Source organism: Vicugna pacos, chromosome 15 (genome assembly GCF_048564905.1).
Source record: "Vicugna pacos chromosome 15, VicPac4, whole genome shotgun sequence".
NCBI lineage: Eukaryota > Metazoa > Chordata > Mammalia > Artiodactyla > Camelidae > Vicugna > Vicugna pacos.
In genome coordinates this window covers 53,885,351-53,905,528 of record NC_133001.1, presented here as the reverse complement: position 1 = coordinate 53,905,528, position 20,178 = coordinate 53,885,351, and the positions used below count along the sequence as shown (strand labels likewise).

The following is a 20,178-nucleotide window of genomic DNA, read 5'->3' as shown; positions in this document are numbered from 1 at the left end:
CCAAGGACTCGGCCTGGTTTGATGGCCTTTGTGCCATTCATGGGGTCCCAGCCCCGGCTGGACACGGCTTAGCTTTTGTAGCTGACTGTTGTTTCGAGTGAATACCCATCTCACCGGCCATCTCCCCTAGGTCTTAGGCGGTTGCGGCTGGAAAAGCGCAGGGATTGAGAACTGGTGAAAGGTCATGTCTCTTGATGTCATATTTCTTATTACCCGGAGACGCGTTTAGGGGAGTGTTTAGCATGACTGAGTACCAGGAAGAAGATGCCACTTAACTTAGGATTTGGGGACTGATCATGCTTAACCAGACGCTGCTTTCCTTGAATTTTATGCACTGCAGTATTTTCCTAATGGAAAGACCAGCCTTGCAGAGAGCCACTTGTTTGGAGACAACGGAAAAATGAGGGCAGTTTTATTTATTTTTTTGCCAAAGGTAATTACTTGTTTGAATACGTCAGCCTGTGAGAAATGATCTGTCAGGCTGATTATTACCTTGTTCATAGAGAGGATATAAAGCTTGCTGCGTTACTGATTTTAGAAACCTGACTTGGTTATTGATTAAACAGAACTATAACGGATATAAATGGAAGATATATGAGACTCCCTCATCTTCACATGCACGTATTCAGTAAGTAGGAGGGAAGTAAAGAAAGCCTGTTTCCTAAAATGTCTAGCCCACTGGGCCAGTGGGGACTTGGGGGCCTAAGGACGGGCAATAATTGCTCTTATTTTCTACTTTGCTTGATAAATATTTTTATAATCGTGTAACCGGGACTCAGTGCGTCCATGACTTAGCAGGAATGAAAGATTCCTGTGTCTCCATAGGTAGATTAGTTCATCCGTGGCCTGAGGAATGTATCACCTGAAGCCGGGATGCAGAAAATTGGAAGTGACCATCAGCGGACTCGCTAGGAGCTTTCCTCTCCTGCTCACAGCGGTTGTTCGTTTCACTCACCTGAGATCTTCCGAGTTACTGCATCATTGCCGTCTGCCCGTGAGGGAGAGCACCTCGCAGTGTGCGTGAGGGAGTCAGGGGACCTGTGTTCACCATAGACCCTCAGACCCCGTCCCCCACTCCCAGCTTGGGTTTCCCCATCTCTAAGATGAGGATGGAGTAGACGACCCCTCAGGCCACTGCTCGCCCTGCTGCTGGGTTGTGTGGTTGAAGTCACAAGTGTGAGTGTCCTCCAGCCGAGCACGCTGTTCCAGGCCAGGCTTCCGTGAGAACCCCGAAGATTTAGCTGACTCCGATTGCAGCCCCTCTGGGCGATGGGGCTGCTCTGGGTGCTAGATGGGGTGCTGACAGCCCCTCCCTTCAGGGATCTTGTGATCATGCAGAAGGAGGTGTACAGCACTCCCTGGGATGAGGTTCTGGGGGAGGTGTGAAGAGAGATGCATGTTTTATAGACACAGGTGAAGGAGGAATGAATTCTGATTGGAGGGACGAGGAATTGAAGAAGGTGGCACTTGGGCTGAGCCTTATCCAATGAGCAGAGTTTTAAGAGAGGTAAGCTCATCACAGGTGGAAACAGGAGTGGGAGGAGGGCTGAGAGATGGCTAGGTGTGTGTGGGGCTCCCAGAAAGGGAGGCCCCGGTGCAGAGGGTGTGCTGGCACCAGATGGCAGGGCGCCATTGAAGCCGGGCTGAGAGCAAGCCTGAGTTTGGGTTTGGCACTGAGTTTTCCATTCTTAAAGAAGCAGGCAAGTGTCCATCCTGCAGGACTGCAAACAGGGCTACAGAGGCCCCTTCCCCCATGTCAGTGGCTTTCAATGGTGATTTTGCTCCCATGGGACACATAGCTATGTATGGGGACATCTTTGATTGTCCTGACTGGGGCGTGCCCTGGCACCTAGTAGGGGGAGGCCAGAGATGCTGAGTATCCTACGAGGCAGCCTCATAGGGACCCCCTCACCCCCAACAACCAGCAGTTATTTATCTGGTCGTCCAAAATGTCAGTAATTGAGAAACTCCAGTAAGAAGCTTATCTGCGAAAATTAAGTAAAAGAGGGAACAAATTACCCAGAGGTAATCTTTCCAATCTATTTCAGTGTCTCTCCGGGCAGAGTGTTTTAAGAAGGATGTAGAGATTGGGACGAAAGGGGGAGATTGTTTGTACCAAGCCTGGACCTGGAATGCTCTTTCTTTTTGGCTCATTGTTGTCCAGAGCCCCGTTCCCATTGCCGAGATTCTGGAGTGTGGCCCGATGTGTGTTGCACTCTGTTCACTGGCACCTGCTCAGGCAGGGCTGTCCGTCCTCCCCCGGGATCCCTCGTGGCCACCTTGCTCTGTCTGGGGTCCTGTTCCTGTCGTTGTTGGGTCCCCACAGCACTCGCTGCTCCCTCAGGGTGGGGCTGTGCTGGGCCCCGCGCCCCCCCAGCCCCCCAGCCCGGCCCAGAGCAGCCGGTGGCAGTGCCCCGTGTGTCCTGCTGCTGGCCGCCCTTCTGAGCCAGGGCCGCCCCAACGAGGGGCACTGCCAAGGGTAAGCTTTTGGCGACACACTGCCACCTGGGCGGTTGGCAGGAGCACTGGTGTTTCACACAGCTTTCCCAGGGCGGAGGCTCTGGAAAGGTGACCCCTGCTGCCGCCAAGCAGCGTTCCTCGAGCTGGTTTTCCAGCTAAGTTGAGTCACAGCCTTTGAAGCAGAACACTTGGGTAGTGAGAACAACTGGGGACATGATCGAGCCGTTAAATGTATTTGCAAATCAAACCTGAAATAAAATTAGCATCTCAGACCCCTGCAGGCAGCAGCTTTTAGGACTTTGATGTGAAGAGCAATATACAGAAATAGTGATTTTAAAAAAAAGATTGCATTGATTAGACAACTCAAATACAAAGATGTTTCATTTAAAAAGTGACTTGATTTTCAGATGCATCCCTGTATTCCAAGCAAGCTGATATTTCTAGAATCTCTTCATCTTAACGCTTTCCTACTTCTTGGTTTTAAAGAACATATCAGGCAAGTCTCAAGACAAGCCCTTTGGCCGCACAACATATTCACGGTGGAGCAGTAGGTCGGGCAGGAGGTGGGCCGTTTGCATTTACTCCTTCAGCAAAGGTTTATTAAGTGTCTCCTACTTGCCAAGCATGGTTTCTGGCTCTGGGGTTACAGCAGGGAATGACACAGAGTTCTCGCCCTCAGGGGCTTATGGATTAATGACACACAGTCAAACAAGGGGCTGGCATGGAAGATTAGTGATAGAAGTGAGGTCCATTTAGAGGCTGGATGGAGACGGAGCTGAGGAGACTTGTCTGGGAAGAAATGGTAGTGAGGAGGAGCAAACCCAGAGACTGTGTGGTCCTGGAAGCAGGGAGAAGAAGGCATTCTAGAAGAAGGTGTGGTCACCTGTGTTGGATGCTACCAGGAAGGAGTGAGAAGTGATGCCTGAATCTGGTGGCATCACTGGGGACAAGGGCAGTGAGGTGGGGACCGGGAGTCTGCATGGAGCGGGTTGACGGGAGGAAGTGGGGTAGCAGTGGAGTCCACGCAGGTACACGGCTCTCGGAAAGAATTTTGCTGCAAAGGGAACAGAGACGTGGGGTTTGATCTGGGGAAGTAAAACCTAAGCAGGTTTAGTTCTTTCGTTTTTATTTTGTGGTTGTTGTTGGCTTGGCTTCGCTTGTTTTTAGGATGCGGGGAGAGGAGTTGGGGCATATTTATGTGCCGACAGGAGGCGCCCAGTTGCTGGCACATGTGTTGTTTGCGGGGTGGTGCTGGGCTCAGTGCTGGCACCAGGTCTGTGCATCGGCAGGTGGCGGGGGTGCCCTGTGCACCGGTGGCTGGGTGGCCCATGGCCAGGGGTAGGGACCAGGAGCACGAACAGGACGGGTGCAAGTAGGTTGGCCAGTTTGATGCCTCCAGCCTCAGGTTCCCTATCAGTAAAGCAGGAGGAGAATGCCTACTGTGAACAGGGTTCCCGCGAGGATTAAGCAAGGTGAGGGCCGTGAAGGTGCTTAGTAGACGACTGAGAGATGCTTGCAGGCTTCCTTCTCAATTGAAAATGAGACTTGATAGAACGTGGCTTTGGCCGGGGAGGGAATGCGCAGTGACGCCTTCCTTCGTGAAGCCGATCGGAGTCCGGCGTGCAGAACGGTTCCCTGGCGTGATGCCTGTAACCGTGAGTGTTTTGTCTCTTTTTCAGAAACGGGTATAAGTTTCTCTACTGCTCTGCACGGGCCATTGGGATGGCGGACATGACGAGGGGCTACCTGCACTGGGTCAACGAGCGGGGCACGGTGCTGCCGCAGGGACCGCTGCTCCTGAGCCCCAGCAGCCTCTTCTCCGCCCTGCACAGGTGGGCGCGCGCTCCCCGGCCCGGTCCAGGGCTGGCTCAGGCCCTCCCTCCTCCTCCCCAGAACTGTGGCGGGACTAGCCCCTGTGCCCATCTTCCCAGCCAACACCCCCGCTCCACGGTGGGCACCAGAAAACCCCTCCTGGGGTGCCGGTCTGGCCTTGACACCCGTCAGCACCCTCCGCTGGCTGGTCCTGGCTCTCGGGATAGTCCACACCTGTGAGCTCAGTGTCTCGGGCTCTTCACCACCTGCCTCGTCCCCCTCTCCAGTCTCACTGTCTCCAGTTTCTAGGACTCAGTCGTGCTGAGCTGTCTCTTGTCCAGAGACATGGTCTCTCCTCTGGGCCTTTGCACGCGCTGCCCTCCTTTTCAGGGGAGCTGCCCCTCTCACTGCATCGCTAGCCTGGGTCTTCACAACTCTGAGCATCAGCGTGCCTCCCGTCTGATTGGACCTAGGCTGGGCTGAGCGGCCACTCTGCCCGCCACCCCTCCTCCCCCTGGCCCAGGACTCCTATAACGAACACATCCTCTCTGCAAGGGCTGCTCACGCCGGCGATTTTAATGGACCACCAGCCCATTCCTGGTGACCCTCCTCCCTTCCCTGTCATGCTTGCCTTCAGGGCAGCCAAGCCACACTGCGTCTGGTCTCCTGGGTGGGGCAGGAGAGCAGCGGCCTCCCTGGGGCTCGAGGCCTGGGGCAGTGTCCCGCTGCTGCTCCCGATACAGAATCTGTTGTGGTGGTAACAGGCCATCAGTCCTGCCAGAGGCTGGTTGTAAGTATCCTACAGTTGTGTCTTCAAGAGCCAGTGAGAGGCTTTAGCATGATTCTGTCTCAGTTTGAGGACAAGATTAGCTGTTTACTGCTGCTAACCGTGCAAACAAGGGAAGAATCCAGATGGGCCCAAAGCGCCAAGCTGATTGCTCTTGAGTATTTTTCTTGAGGTCTACAGATACCTTTTCCATCACAACTTTGTTTTGTGTGAGTAGTAAATTTTGTTCCCATAGTAGGAGATCTTACTTTGAAACTTGCATATTCCAGGGAGGAAACTGGGGCCACACCTGTGGAAGCCACAGTGTATCACAGTGATGCCAATCTCAATAGAAGTCCAGATATTTTAATGAAATGGTGTCACTGCATCGTGTTGACACTTTGTGACAAGCTACTCATTAGCATGTGTTAAGTACTGAGGCTTTGCCAGGGAGAGGAAAAAGTTGACGTTGTTTCTCTGACGTCCTCCCACTGAAAATACATTTAAGGTGATCCTTTTCATTTTTTCTTTATTTAAATATTATTTAAATATTTAAAACTATTTTAAAAAATCCAAATAACTAACCCCTACGACTTGTATTCCCTCTGGGGACACAGAGGTCCTCCTGATGGCCACGGCCAGCAGCCTGGCCCTTGTAGCCCGGCGTTCTCGCCAGAGGCATCCTCTGTGTCAGCTGTCCTGCAGCTTTTCTAGAACCTATGGGTGAGTCTGCCGTGAGCACGAATGTCCTTCCCTAGCAAGACACTTAAACCGGGCCCAGTTCTGATTGTACTGCCTGGGTTTAAATGGGAAGGAAAGTGACTGGGGAAGAGGTAGGCACAGTCGGCCAGGACAAGCTCTCCGCACAGGATGGCAGAGGGTTCTGAAGAGGGACCGGGAGCCCCGGGCTCTGATGCCCTTTGGCAACTAACTGATGGCGTGACGAGTGGGTGTTGCCCGTCCTGGGTCTGTTACCTCAAATGCCAGATGAGAGGGTGGGATCAGATGATCCCAAGGGTCTCTTCAGCTCTGAAATGCTGGGGCTCTAGGAAATCTGTCTGAAAGAAGTTGAGAGAATCTGCTTGACACACCTCATCACTTTGTTCAGGAGCTTCTCCTGTTAAAGTAGAAATTGGCTTGGAGCCATGGGATTCTTTTTAGTTACCTGCTGCCTTATTGTGGTGACACAGTGACTCAGGTCACTTTCATAAGCCATCTGTCGGTACAGTGGACATTCCTACCAAGTGTGGCCCAGGCTCATGCGGGGGGTGTCCCACTGATGCATGGGTGAATTCGCCTTTGCTAATTCCCGTGACTCTGGGTCACTGGGCAGTTCTGAAATTCTGGAGCTAGGCAACAGCCGAGGCTGCCCTCTGTCCCCAGGAAAGAAGAAATTCTTCTGCAAGTAACTGCATTTCCCCTTGGGGTTTTCTGAGCTAGTGAGACTTGGATAAATGACAGTCATTTGCTGGAGTAAAATTACCTCCAGGCCGAGTTGAGTGACCAGTGACTGTTTGCAAATTCAGATCCCATAATGCTAGGCTCTCTCTGCCAGATCGCCAAGGAGCAATCTGCACCACACTGTGTTCTCAGCAGCCCCATGACTCGCTCCTTGGGCGGCCTTATGGCCAAACAAGGACCCTTGGCACCTTCAAAGCACTGTGGAGGGGGCCAGGGAGGGGCTTTCTTGCTGTGCCATACTTACCCCCTGTGTATGCGTGCCACGTCCTCCTCCCATATATGTGTGCGTATGTGTGTGAGAGTGTGTGTGAGGGAGAGAGATTGAAACAGGAAGTTGAATTGGGTTGATTTCCCTCAAGTAGATTGAAGGTTTGAGACTTTTAGTCACACCGTCACTCATGTGTCTGTGTATAGACTGAGAGTCCCTTTTAGTGCTAAGGCTGGTTCTGGAGTCCACGGAAGTCCATGCAGAGCCAGGACCAGCCAAACTGACAGTCAGTTTGGTTCTCCATTATCACCACCATCATCATCTAATTACATTTTGGGTAGGTACAGAAGAATATTTCTAAAATATATGCAGGGTGTATACATACATATATATACGTGTGTGTGTGTGTGTGTGTGTGTCTGTGTGTGTGTGTATGCCATATTTCTAAAATATACGCAAGCTGAAAGGGACCCTTGAGACCATCTGGTAATCAGACAGTGAACGCAGCGTGCCCACGGCCCAGGGAAAGCAGAAGGGTGTACACCCCTGCATCTGAAGTCCTGCTTGCTCTCGTCCATCCCCCTCTGCAGTTTGTACTTTTTGTGTATTGACAAAGCCTTCCCTACTGTGGGCATGAGGAAAGTCTCTTGTGTTTTATCTAAAGGTGTTGCTGTTCACATTTAGGTCTGTAATCCACCAGGAATTGATTTTTGTATGGAGAGTGTGGTAGGGGTCGGTCCATTTTCTTTTTTTTGTCCTTACATGGAGATTTAGTTGTCCCAGCACCATTTGCTGAAAATAGTTCCCTTTCCCTCTGCTTTGACTTGTCATCATGGTCATGAATCAGGGGCCCGTAAGTGTGCGCCTCTGTTTCTGGCCTTTGCTCTTCTGTGCAGCTGTTAGAATCATGCTCCAGGAAAACATACAGCCGAAAACCTGGTGGGAATTTGATGGAAATGACAGCGAATCTATTGCTCAATCTAGAGAGAATTAAGAGCTCATGGTAATATTGAATCTTCCAATTCAATTATATGGTATATTTCTTCATTTATTTAGGTCTTCCCTAACATACTGCAGTTAAGGTTTTTCTTTTTCTGAAGTTGAAGTATAGTTAGTTTACAATGTTGTGCTAATTTCTTGGTGGCAGTAAAGTCTCTAGCTTAGAACTTTGGCACCAACATTCGTGAATGAGTTTGGCCCACACTTTCCTCATCCTTTCCCTCGGTTTAGATTTTGAGGTTATGCTCGCTTCATGAAATGAGTTTGAAGAGGTTCCCTCTTTTTTTTTTATGCCCTGGAATTCTTTGTCCCTTGGAGGTCTTTGGAGAAATCACAGTTTCCTTGAGGGGAGACTCGGAAGTTCGGCTTCACTGTCCGTCGAGGGCTTTTCTGGGACAGCTGAACGACTTTCCCGTGTTTCACTTCTGAAGCTATGACAGCGCCCTTCGCCTCCCTGCATCTCTGACAGTTAAAAATAGCTTGATGCTAATGAGGCGTATGCTCTCGTGCTGATCCATTGCTTATGTATTTGTTTGTTTTAACAGAGAAGTGATTGAAAAGAAGCCAGAAAAGTTCAAAGTCCAGTGTTTGACCGACATCAAAAACCTGTTTTTCCCAAACACAGAACCCTTCTACGCCGCGTTTGGAAACCGACCGGCTGTAAGTAGTAGTCGGGTTTTCGCGAGCTCTTGAAGTTGCTGTGTGTTCTGACAAGTCATCCGAGAGGCTGGCCTGGACTCCGTGTGGAGCCAGATTCTCCTCCTGCCAGGAGGAGCTGGGGACCAGCCGCTCGCTGCCTCTGCAGCCCGGGGGATGGTCATTATTTCATGGTCTCTGGTTTGCTTTGAAGGTGGTCTTGTAGGTTTCAGTTAGAAGCTTGAAATGTGGGGCTAGAAACTTTAAATTCCTAATCGCTCGCTAAATTAGTACAAGAACACTGAATAGGATTAGACTCTTTGTACCAGAAGGGAACCACAGAGCCAAGCCTCAGCACAAAGGTGAATTCAGTGTCTCAAGGTTTAAGAATATTGTTTTGGATGGTAAGAGTAATGCTTTGAGATTTGGGGCATACCACCCAAATTTGCTGGGAAGTTCAGCCTTCTGGAGAATACAGTCGGGTGCTGACTTCCCAGTAAGAAAATCCTCCTGCTTTTGAAACTCACGCCTAAGAAAATAGGTCAGAGAGTGACCTCTAGGACTGTTAGAATTGCAGGGGATGTGGTGGCGTGTTGATTCTTTTAACTCAGTTCTTGGCGAAATGAGTGAACCGAGGCCCAGAGAGGACAACTGACTTAGTTTCGCATCTAGAGAAGAGTCCTTTCTCTGCACTGCTTGGAAGTATTGTTCTGGTTGAATGAAAACTGTGTAACACACGCAGACCTCACTGTATTACACTCGCAGATCCTGCATTATGCTACAAAGTGAAGGTTTGTGGCAACCCTGCACCAGGCAAGTCTGTTGGCACCATTTTTCCACAGCGTTTGCTCCTGTCCTGTCTCTGTGTCACATTTTGGTAATTCTCACAGTATTTCAGACTTCTTCGTTATTTTTTATGTTATCTGGGATCTTTGCTCATTGATGTTACTACGACTCCGCTGAAGGTTTAGATGATGGTTAGCATTTTTCAGCAAGAAAGCCTTTTTTAATTAAGGTACACACATTGTTTTTTTAGACATAATGCTTTTGCACCCTTAATAAACTGTGGTATAGGGTAAATATAACTTTTATATGCACTGGGAAAGAAACCAAAACATTCACGTGATTGCTTTATTTGCTGTGCTGTGGTGGTCTGGAACCGAACCCCCAGTATTTCTGAGGTCTGCCTGTATTTGTATCAAATTTGAAATATCATGTATTTATATCTACAATGAACATTTTTATTTTCTAATTGATACTTTACCAAATATAGGATGTGTATTCGTACAAGCAAGTAGGAGTGTCTTTGAACAGAATATTTACCGTCAATCCCAAAGGAGAACTCGTACAAGAACACGCGAAGACCAACATCTCCTCGTGAGTATGGTGCCCCTTCCGTGTGAGCACAGTGTCATTACCCCGTCATTACCTTCGCCTGGGAGTGACTTACAGTTAACTTGGTACCTTTTTAAGCCTTTGTTGCCTATTGTTTAATCTTTAATTCCTAAAAGGAAAACCTTTTAACTCATCCTAATTTTTTATGCCCTGGAATTAGGTTGTACAAAAATTAGGTTTAAATCCGTTCCCCTCTGGGTTTAAAATTTAAACCAGTGGTTAGCTTCTGCTGCAGAGTGGAATGGAATGAATCTGAAAACTACTGGTTTAGATTTTCCAAATTAGGTTTGAAAGCCTAGAGTACGAATTAGAAATGTAACCAAATTAAAATGTCATGTGAAGCTATATTTAAAGATGAGAAACTCTATATCCCTTCACACGCTGACCTGTAATAACAGTCTCACCAGAAGCATCGCTGTGTAACCCTAGGAATTCCTCCCGTAGTTTTGGTCAAAGCCCATTCTCGCGGGGGCCGTCGGCTGAACTGGGTGACCGTGTGCAGTGAGGCCTCCTGGCTGGTGGGCGATGTCCCTTGACTTGGCTGTGTCTCACTTTGGGCTCCTAACTTCTTAGAGAGGAGACTGTTTCTTCAGCCCACGTGTTGGGGAGCTTCGTCCGCTGGGACGTCAGGCAGATTGGTGTCATCCCGCCTTGTCTGTTTCAGAGGCCACAGCTCTGCTGGCCTGGTCCCTGCAGACCTGGAAAATAGCCCCTGGCCTGAGAGACCCCTGGGGGCCGCTGCAGCCCTCTTCACGCGGAGGACTTGGACCGAGGGAGTTCGGGTCAAGGGCCTTCCCAGGGATCGGTCTTTCTGGTAGATGAGAGATCTGGGTCCCCCTAGAGCAGATTTTCACTTTCAAGATGGTCCTTATACCCGTTGGAGTCGAACCCAACCTAAATAGGACTGTTCCAGGCTGGAGGGAACCCTGGGGCCTGCCCCACAAGCCCCCCTCCCCCATAGTCATGCCAGGACCCAAGCAGTTCTCAGATATGTGGGGCGCGGAGGGGAGGAGGGAGCCAGGACCCCCTCCATCCCGGTGCCGCCTGGTGGGCAGAGTGACAGCAGGGACAGGATTCCTTCCTTTCCCCTTTCCCGGCCGTTTCTCCCTCCCCAGTGCTAAGCAGCCACCCTGACATCACAGTTCCCTATTCCCCCTCAGTCCCCAGCGTGTCATGTTCCCTCAGTCCTGGGGAGATAGGATTTCCATTTAAAAGACACTGCCAATGGGACACTGCCCGGAAACACTGCTTGCCCAGGCAGCAACCACATGGCAAGTCTTGTCCTCGGGGGCGTGGAAAGGGGATTCCAGCATCTAAGAAGGTTTCCCCAGGAGGCTTCTGAGGTGATCCCGTTCACTGAGACTCTCGGGTGAAAATGCGTGCTTTGCCCACGTCTTATGGGAGAAAACTTTTTGTATTGTGGAAGAATAGTGTCGTCTTCACCCAGGCTGGGAGGTGTGGTTGTTCCTGTGGAAGAAAGACTCTCCTTCTGCAAGAAAACACATTAAACTGGGTATAGCCCTTTCCAGGCCAAGGAGGCGCTTGGGAACCTGGGACACTGTGTCTGAGAAGTCAGGGCCCACGCCAGCTAGAGGGGCGTCAGTGCTTGCTTGCTTGGCATTTGTGTCAGCGTGTGAGCTCTGCTGGTTTTGAAGGAGCTGGGTGCATGGAGGGTCGGTCCGAGAGAGGCACGGATGGAGCGAGTTTGGATCCAGTGCTGCCCAGCGCCATCAATGAGCAGGGAACTGCCCCCTGCAGGGTGGGGCCGCCTCCCGTAGCCACAGAACTCAAACAAACAGGTCTTCAGGCCGAGGGGTATTTTAAAATTGTGTTTTAGTCCCCAGGAAAGACACAAATCTTGCTTATTAAGAGAGATTTTTCTTTCCAGTTTTGTGTAAGCACGATGTTTCTCATAAGTTCTTTGGTGGTCCTTTATTAAATACACACACCCTTATTTAAAAGTTATTTTATGCCTCAGAACATGCTAATTCCTGGAGTTTGGATTTCGAAAGAACGCCCTTTTTGGTTCTTAGCAAATTGGAACCGGAGAGGGACCCAGTGACTGTCAGAGAGGACTCTGGGGATGTGCAGAGAGGCCTGGACTTGTCAGAATTTCTGGTTGGAGGCGCCCAGAAGTCTGAAAATACATATTCAATACAGTATATTTGTTTTTGTAGTTAGAGGCCACAGAAACAAATACGCAACATCCTCTTGGGAATACACAGAAAATAGAGTGAGAGATTATGGCAGGGAGCATTTGAGAAACACTGATCAGGTCCAGCTCCATAATCTACAAGGACCTGTGGCCCAGAGAGGGCAAGACACCTGCCCAAGGCCCCACAGCAGAAAGGTAGGAGTAGATCTCAGATCTCTTGACCCTCATGCCAACTAGGGCTTTTTTGTCCTAAGGCCAGGGCTAGTTACTTTGTGATGTTAATGACTTATTGTTGAATAAATTTATGGCATATGTACCTCGCATTATTTTGCTGTGCATGTATTATGTAATTTAACTCTCACATGAGCACTGGGGCCCGGTTTTCATTTCTCCCTTTCAGTTGGAGAGAGTGTAGCTTAGGGAGATGAAGCCACTTGCCTAAGATCACACAGCTTGTAAATGGCAGAGTGACGGTCAAGTCCAAGGCTCCGTAACCCCAGGGCCCAGCGTCCTTTCATTGCACAGTGAAGCAGCCTCTGTGTGATGCTCCCAAGATGTGCTTTCTCTGTGATCTTTCCCAATGCCCGAGGTGGGAGGAGCTGTGACTTCCAGGCCCCCTCGGGGTTCATGCAGGTGTCCCACCCACGTGGCCGGGGGGCCCTCACCGGCAGTGATGTCGTCCGTTTTCCTTACAGGTACGTGAGACTGTGCGAAGTGGTCGACCACGTTTTCCCGTTATTGAAAAGAAGCCATTCGTCCGACTTCCCCTGCTCAGACACTTTCAGTAATTTCACCTTTTGGAGAGAGCCACCACCACCTTTTGAAAACCAGGACGTTCATTCGGCCTCAGCATAAAGTGTTCCAAGCAATCTCTTGAAGCCCTGCGAGGACCAGGTGCCCACATTAAAGGATAGGTTTTGGGACGTGCAGTCATTTGCTTAAAAGCAGAAAGAATGGGGAGCCCTTCTCCCCCATCCCCCTCGCCGGGGTGGGCATTTCTAAGTGACACAAAGAGGGGGCCTTCATAGGCGAGGGGTCAGGTGCATTCCTGGTGTGGAAGCCACACCTCGTGGTGGCTTCAAGCCCACTGCAGCACCGCCCTCCCCAGCCCGCTCCAGTCCGGTAGTGGCTGGTGTGCACTGTGAGCTGTGACACTAAGCAGAGCTGGCTGCCGGGGTCCCCCAGATGATGGGATCCGCTCAGGGGTGCCAGATGTGCACGACTTTCAGTGGAGTCGGGGCACAAATGCACATGGCAGCCTGTGCCACCTTGCCATGCATGACAGGAGGGCTGGCTGGGCAGGGTCCCGTGACCTGAATCCGACATGTCAGGAGGGACTCCAGACCTCACCGCTCTGGGCCTTGACCTCGTGGACGTTCCCATGCAGTGTTTGCTGACCAGTCTAATGTTTAGGTGGTAAGTTCCTTAATTTCCTTTGGTTAAAGATAACCTATGTAACCGGCATATTTTCCCTCATTTTTTTGTGGCTGAAAGCTGGAATATATATGCCTTAATGCATCTGTGGCAGACGTTTTATTTAGACTGTGCTTTGTCCAACCCCCTCGTAACTTTGTGATGCCTTAAGTTCAGATTATAGGAAATATTACTAAGGCAGTATCTCAAGTCAGTCCAACACTCGGCCAGCAGCCTGTCCCGCAAGGTGGTGCTGAAACTGTGGACGTGAACAGAGCTTGTGCCAAATGGTGATGATGTCAGTTTCTTTTGGGAGCTCTCAACTGAAACTGGTTGGTTTTAAGAAAGTAGTTTGAAGAAGTTAAATTATATTCTCTGTAGATAGTATTATTTATTTCTTTATTCTGATTGAGTTACTGTTATAAGCCTTTTAGCTATATTCTTTCTATTACAACTGCCATTAATACATTAAAAAGATCTACCTGTTAGACCATCCAAAGAGCCTTATTCTGTAATTCTTACAACACTGACTTTCTTTGGGAATTTATGAGTAATGCATTACTTAGCTTTTCCCACTCAGATTAAGGGCAAGTGGATAAGTAGTAACTCAAATGACTTGCTTTAAGCCAGTAGAAGATGATTCTGTTACATGTTTATTACATTGGCTGGTGGAGAGAATGATTTGAAAACTGGAAGAATTATTTTGGTAAAAGATTTTGCTTTACTTCTCGAAGTGTTATTTTTTTAAAGAGCGCTCTACTCCAATGACTGAAATGCTCTCCTATTTAAATCGCATGGTTAGAGTCATAGGAGGCAAACAACGGAACAGTTGAATACAATTTTACTCTTTCTGTGAAAGAAAATCCGGAGGGGTCGCTTTCTTTGTGGTCAGTGGGCTCTGCTGGCCGTGGACGCCCTCGTCAAGTGGTCTGTGTGGCCTTGCAGAGAAACGCAGACATCTGGTGTAGCTGACCGTGGACTTGCGTAGAAGCACGAGGATGCATGTGCAGACGCCCTTTTGGAGGCATTAAAAATACTTTAAAGTAGTCCCACCTTAACTGCTCCACGCTTGCTCTTTAGTGACCTTCGTTCCTTCTGTCACAAGGGTGTCCTGGGGTGAATTGTCACTGCTGTGAGCTCACAGGCCTGCAGCGGCCAGCAGTTTCTCCCTTGCACTGGGAGGAATTTGGCTGCCAGAGTGGGTGGCGTGTCCCTCATGGCGTTTGCCATCCGTGAGGATGACCAGCGCAGTCCTCTCTCGTGAAGGAGTGCAACCTTGGACCCCTAATTTTGATGTCCCTTAGGCTTCCACGCCACCACCCTCTGAAACAGAGCATGCCTTCCAGAAAGTCACACTCTAGGATCTGTGTCAGGTTCAGAGTATGACCCCTGGAGAGGCTGTAACATTCACTCCTGCCTCGTGGCTTCAGGAAATGAGAGTTGTTCATGGGCAGCACAAACGCAAATTGGTTTATCTCGTTCAAACAGCCATCACTCGGTGACCCTGCAGCCACGCACCAGAGTGCTGTGTTCGGACCACACATTTCAGAGTTGCCCTGTGGACATGAATCACTCCATAGTGACAAGTCATCAAACGTTCATCACGTGTGATCAAAAATATATGCCTGGTCTTTTGGCTGGAGAAAATGATTACACCTTCAAAGAGAATTCCCTTTTCAATTTTAGGTTTGGATCGCCACTTTATATTTTATTTACAACACTTGGTCTGTATTTGTACATGCTGGTACAATGATAAAAATCACTGTAATACTTTTTGTGTTGTGCTGGATGCAAAGCTAGAAAATATTGTAATAAATGAGACCAATGAAAGACTTCCCTGAAAATGAGGCGTGTGAATTTTAAATCCTTCTTGGTGAGTTATTAACTTGCTGATTTCCTACTGTGTGATATCAAGCATATTATTTTATTTTCTACTCAAAAAACAAAAACAAAACCCTGGAGCCTATAAACTGTTCAGTATTTGGAATAAAAGAGCCAGTCTTTCCTGACGCCTTTGGTGAAACTCCGACCCGCTGTGTGCCCTTCAGAGGGAAGGAGGGGGCTGCACCCGGGGCTCGTCCCACCTTGACGGGACGACTCAGGCACAGGGAGGGTTCAGCTCGCGCTGTAGGTGAGGTGCCCCCTAGGGCCTGGCCTGAAATCGGTGTTAACACGGGGTCTTTTACACAAGTAGGTTCTGTCCTGTGTGTGTTTTTTTTAATTGAAGTATAGTCAGTTACAATGTGTCAATTTCTGGTGTGCAGCACAATGTCCCAGTCATGCATGTATATATACATGTATATTCATTTTCATGTTCTTTTTCATTAAGGGTTATTACAAGATATTGAATATAGCTCCCTATGCTATACAGAAGAAATTTGTTTTTTTTTTTAAATCTGCTTTTATATATAGTGGCTAACATTTGCAAATCTCAAACTCCCAAATTTATCCCTTCCCACCCTCTTTCCCCCATAACCATAAGATTGTTTACTCTGTCTGGGAGACTGTTTCTGTTTTGTAGATGAGTTAATTAGCGTCCTCTTTTTTTCTTTTGTTTTAGATTATACATACGAGTGATGTCATACGGTATTTTTCTTTCTCTTTCTGGCTTACTTCACTAGGTCCATCTATGCTGCTGTCCTGTGTTCTTGTGTGAGGTAGTCAGTCAGCTGTAGCCACAAGAGAAAACACAGAAGCAGCTCAGGAAATCAAAGCTTATGATGCTCACAGGTCCTTACAATGGGAGGCATCTGGCCAGCAGGGCCACGGTGGAAGAGCACCAGCGTGGTCAGGAGACAAAAGAAAGGCGTGAGGAGGGAGCCCAGGCCCGGCCTCTCCCGGGGCCCCTGCAGGGAAGGCCGCGCAGGCGAGTGTGAGCAACTCCAGTGGCCGCTAAGCTCTCGGCGTGGCCCTCAGTTGCCCGGTGCCTGGCCCTGGGCTGACGAAGGCAGAGGAATGGTGCCTCGTGGGGTGTGCAGGCCCGACGGGGTCCTGGCTCTGGGTGGGTGGGTTTGCGTGTCCCAGGCCTGCTGTCTAACCGATAGCTAGTCAGTCTCCCCAGCCAAAGATCACCAAGCACCAGAACGTACATAAAGTAAAAGTAGAGACAATAGAGGTTCCCTTGCCTCACACACACTGTCCCTGTTTTTTGGACTCTTTCTGGGGTATATTCATTTCTCATTTCAAACAAATCAGTCGAATCCCTCAACGAGTTCATCCAGATAACTTGTAAACCATCGTAATTCCTGTCGATTCTGTGCATTGACAGCATGTCTGAGACGCCCTATTGATTTACCTCCGTCAGCAAAAGTGTTTCTGGAATAAATTTAAGAATATTGGTCCCTAAATGCTTAAAAGACAGCCTCACAGGGTCCCAGGCCGAGTGCCTCATCTCCGTACGTCTGTAGAAAGCATGCCTGGGTATCTTAAACTCTCACTAAGTTGAACGGCACAGATGTATTCCAACCCTGATTTAAATCGTAGGCGCGTTTATCTGTAAAATAAAAATGAGTGTAAACTGCGGCCACCTGCCCGCCCATCACCACTTCTCTCTGCAGAGCCACTAGGCCACGCTGTTTCCGTTTGGTTGTGCAGGCAGCCCTCACACGTGCAGGGGTGACCAGTTCGGAGCCTGGGTTTCCCCAGCGTCTCAGCTGCAATCACCTGAATATTTAAAATGCTTTCTTGGTTTTCAAACCCTGACACACCCCAGCAGACTCGCCAACCCTGTCCTCGGACATCAAGGAACATTGATGATGGGTCAGTGACCACCGGCTTTGGGCCTCAGAGTGACTTTTCCCGTAAAAGGTAACGCAGGCAGCCCTCGTGCAGCCCTGGGACAGGAGAACCGGCCGGGAGGAAAGTTACACAGGCCTTATTTTAAAAAATAAAAAAAATGAACTCTGGAATCTGATTTCTTCACTCCAGCAGGAGTGTGGTCCTAACCGGATGTTTCAGAGGGCTGTCAGACCACCCATCACTTACTCATCCGCCTCCCTTTGCATGTCTGCATAAAGCCCGTGCCCTGTTTCTACGGGGCTGGGGGTGGTAGGAGGCATCCCATCTCTGCCCTAAACAAAGAGAAAGTGGTTAAAAACACAAATTGTGTCTTCTTCCTATTTCTGACCCTCTTTTTCAACACCTGCTGCAAGGGAAGGCGCTGGTGAGGGTCACTACCATCACAAAAGGACTGGATGACTGCAGGAAACCAGAATTTGAGCAGACAGACTTTGGCTCTGGAAGTCACTGGGCCCCAGATGGCCACCTGGGGGCAGAATCCGTTTGGGTTTGGCAGCACAGACTTTTAAAAACCTTGTCCTGGCTTGACAGAGGCCTGTGGTGCCTGCCTTGGAGACTGGCCAGGTGTGTTGTTGGCTTTCAGGGAGAGAAAGGAGTCACTTAGGGGACCATTTGGGTACCGAAGTGCCTTCAGTTGGCACAGCCCAAGGCCAAGCATCACTGACCGGCTTGGAGGAGGGAGCAGTCTGTGGCTGCTTGTCCTTCTGGTCTAAGAACCATTTAGGTTTGTGGCTCTCACAGTAGCGTCTCAGGGCCTGCTGTCTCAGCATCAGAGAGCTCGGCAGAAATACAGGTCCTGGGCTCTCCCCTGGCCTGCTGGGTCAGACTGTGGGTGCGGGGCCCACAGCCTGTGCTCAGAAGTGCACCCCAGGATTCTGGTGCTCCATCAAGTTCCAGAAGATACACCCAAGGCCCAGATCCTGTTCTCAAGGAGCCACTTCTGTATTTCAACCGCCGACATCTACCTTTAATCTGGCCTGGTCAGGCCGACAGAGCGGATCTGCTGAAGGAGGGGGGCCCCTGGAAACCCAATACAGCGGCTCAACTGAGTCACAAGGTGTCCTGAGCCTTTAATGCCCCGTGGTCAGCCTGAGCCTCCTTCCTGGGCATCTCAGTGTCCGCTGGTCCCGGCTGGGAGGAGAGTCCGCCTCGACCCGGCCAGGCAGCCAAGTGCGTGTGAACCAGCAGACCGGGGCTGTGCCCGGATTTCTGAGGGCACTCTTCCTCCCCCAAATTCTGGGAGACTTGAGGTGCTGTCCTGATGCCAGCGATCTTTTCACTGGTGCAGGAAGTCCATTCAGCCCTGCATTGCTTTTAATGAGTTTTGCAAGCAAGTGGCCTCTTCCGGTGACTCATTCTGCCTTTTGTGCACCGGAGATTGTGGTTTTAAGTTTCACTTTGGAAAGTAACCACGACTTCTGCTGCTTTCTCCGCTGCTGGAATCCGAACAAGTTATATTCATTTTGCAACAAAGAAATGTAAATGTAGGAACGCCAGTCATATTTCTGCTCTGATTGTAAAAACATCCTTTTCCGAGATGTATGACAGAGCCAAGCGGAGGAGCAACGGTTTATGTTTTCAAGTAACGTTCATTTGGGAACTTTATATTTTTCCTTCCAGAATGGCCTATTAGTTTCGCTTTTATTCTTTTGTCTTCTTGATTCATATTTCAGGGAGATCCTAAAAATAAACAGTGCCTGTTGATTGAGGGAGGTGGTTAACCTCTGATTTATTGAAGGAGATTTAGTTCTGGACCAAAGTTCACATTCTTGCTTTCATGCAGCACACAAAGGATGATAATGGAGATAATGGCTGATACAGTAAAATTGTTTTCATCTGGACTTTGCACAGAAATCAGTGAATGGTACCTGAATAGGTGAGTTTCTTAGGATTAGAGAGGGCGTGTTAAGTGGACAAATGCTATGCAGCATTTTTGTCTTCGATTCCAATAATACAAAATGTTGCAGTGTTGCACTGAATTATTTTTATATAATTTTTATATAATTGTATTTAAATACACATAAGCAGAAAGCAGTAGCCCTTTATAGTCGTAAAACCAAAATGCATTTAAAATTAAGTGCAGATAAAGCTATAGCACCAATGAAATTCAAATGAACGTGCATGTTATGTGGTGGAAAATGTTGATGTATTAAAGCCAGTGAGATGAGGCTGGATTTGGGTTTACAGCTGAGGTCTTCGTGTCTTACGTTTCACGTATCAGCTTGATTCTTTTGAGTTTTGAACATGGTGGGTCACCGTCTAACTCTTTAACAACTGACTTCTACAAAATGCAGTCATGAAGAAGTTCCTGTTACCCAGGTCCATCCCTCCTGACTGCAAGCAAGCTGCTGCAGATTCTTCCAGCAAGAGGGAATAAACTGACAGGACAAGTGTGGCACCGACTTGGAGATGGGGACTTGGTGTTTAGCCAGGGATTACCCTACCAATGCCCCACTGTCCTAATTTTCTCTGTTCGAAGTGCCACAAAACCTTTGTTTGGCCATGATATGATGTCATTTGGTACTTGAAGCATCAGCACACCTGGGGGTTCTGCCTGCCCATCACCCTTCCCTCCTCCAGGATTCAGACAGATGCAGCCCAGCTGATCAAATGGACTCTCACGGGTGAGTTTTATTCCCCAAAGTGACAGGAGTTGTGGACGTTGCCTGAGTTACATTGGAACTTGCAAATATCTCTTTTCACCCCCTAAACTAGAAAATTGTCTCTGGCTCCACGGAGGTAGATGCTTTGGAACACATGTTAACACATCTTAACACGGTGCCTGAGCACTAGGAGAGGGAGGGAGCCTGCACCCCCGTCATGTGGCAGAAGCTCAGCTGTCCCACCCGCCAGAGCCAAAGCCACTCTTGTGGGAGGACAGAGAGGAGAGGTCCTGCTGGCAGCTGCTCCCAAACCCGCACCTGTGCTGTCAAGTGAGCAATGAGGACGCTCCAGGAGGCTAAATGCACACCTGCACACTCTGAGGGGGGGCGGATGGGCAATTCTGTTTCTAGGGAGCCAAAGCTATGTTGAAATTTCTATGATGGTTTTGCTTACTTTGAGAGAGAGCTGCTG

General features: G+C 49.2%; 1 protein-coding gene across 15 annotated transcripts in view; it reads left to right on the top strand.

Moving 5' to 3' along the window:
* The window catches only part of LPIN1 (lipin 1), an 81,873-nt gene extending 66,559 nt beyond the window's left edge, over positions 1-15,314 (top strand). For 10 of the 15 annotated variants that reach the window (XM_072938193.1, XM_072938198.1, XM_072938201.1 and 7 more), the window contains 4 exons: positions 4,140-4,292; positions 8,252-8,366; positions 9,616-9,719; positions 12,588-12,815. In XM_072938193.1, coding sequence (XP_072794294.1) covers positions 4,140-4,292; positions 8,252-8,366; positions 9,616-9,719; positions 12,588-12,747 — 532 coding nt within the window. In that variant the 3' untranslated portion in view covers positions 12,748-12,815. Of the gene's footprint in view, positions 1-566; positions 629-825; positions 1,017-1,407; positions 1,508-4,139; positions 4,293-8,251; positions 8,367-9,615; positions 9,720-12,587; positions 12,816-14,793 lie in introns of those variants that run through there. The other 5 variants (XR_012059225.1, XR_012059226.1, XM_072938192.1 and 2 more) reach the window with 4 other exon arrangements.
* Positions 15,315-20,178: the final 4,864 nt, after the last annotated feature.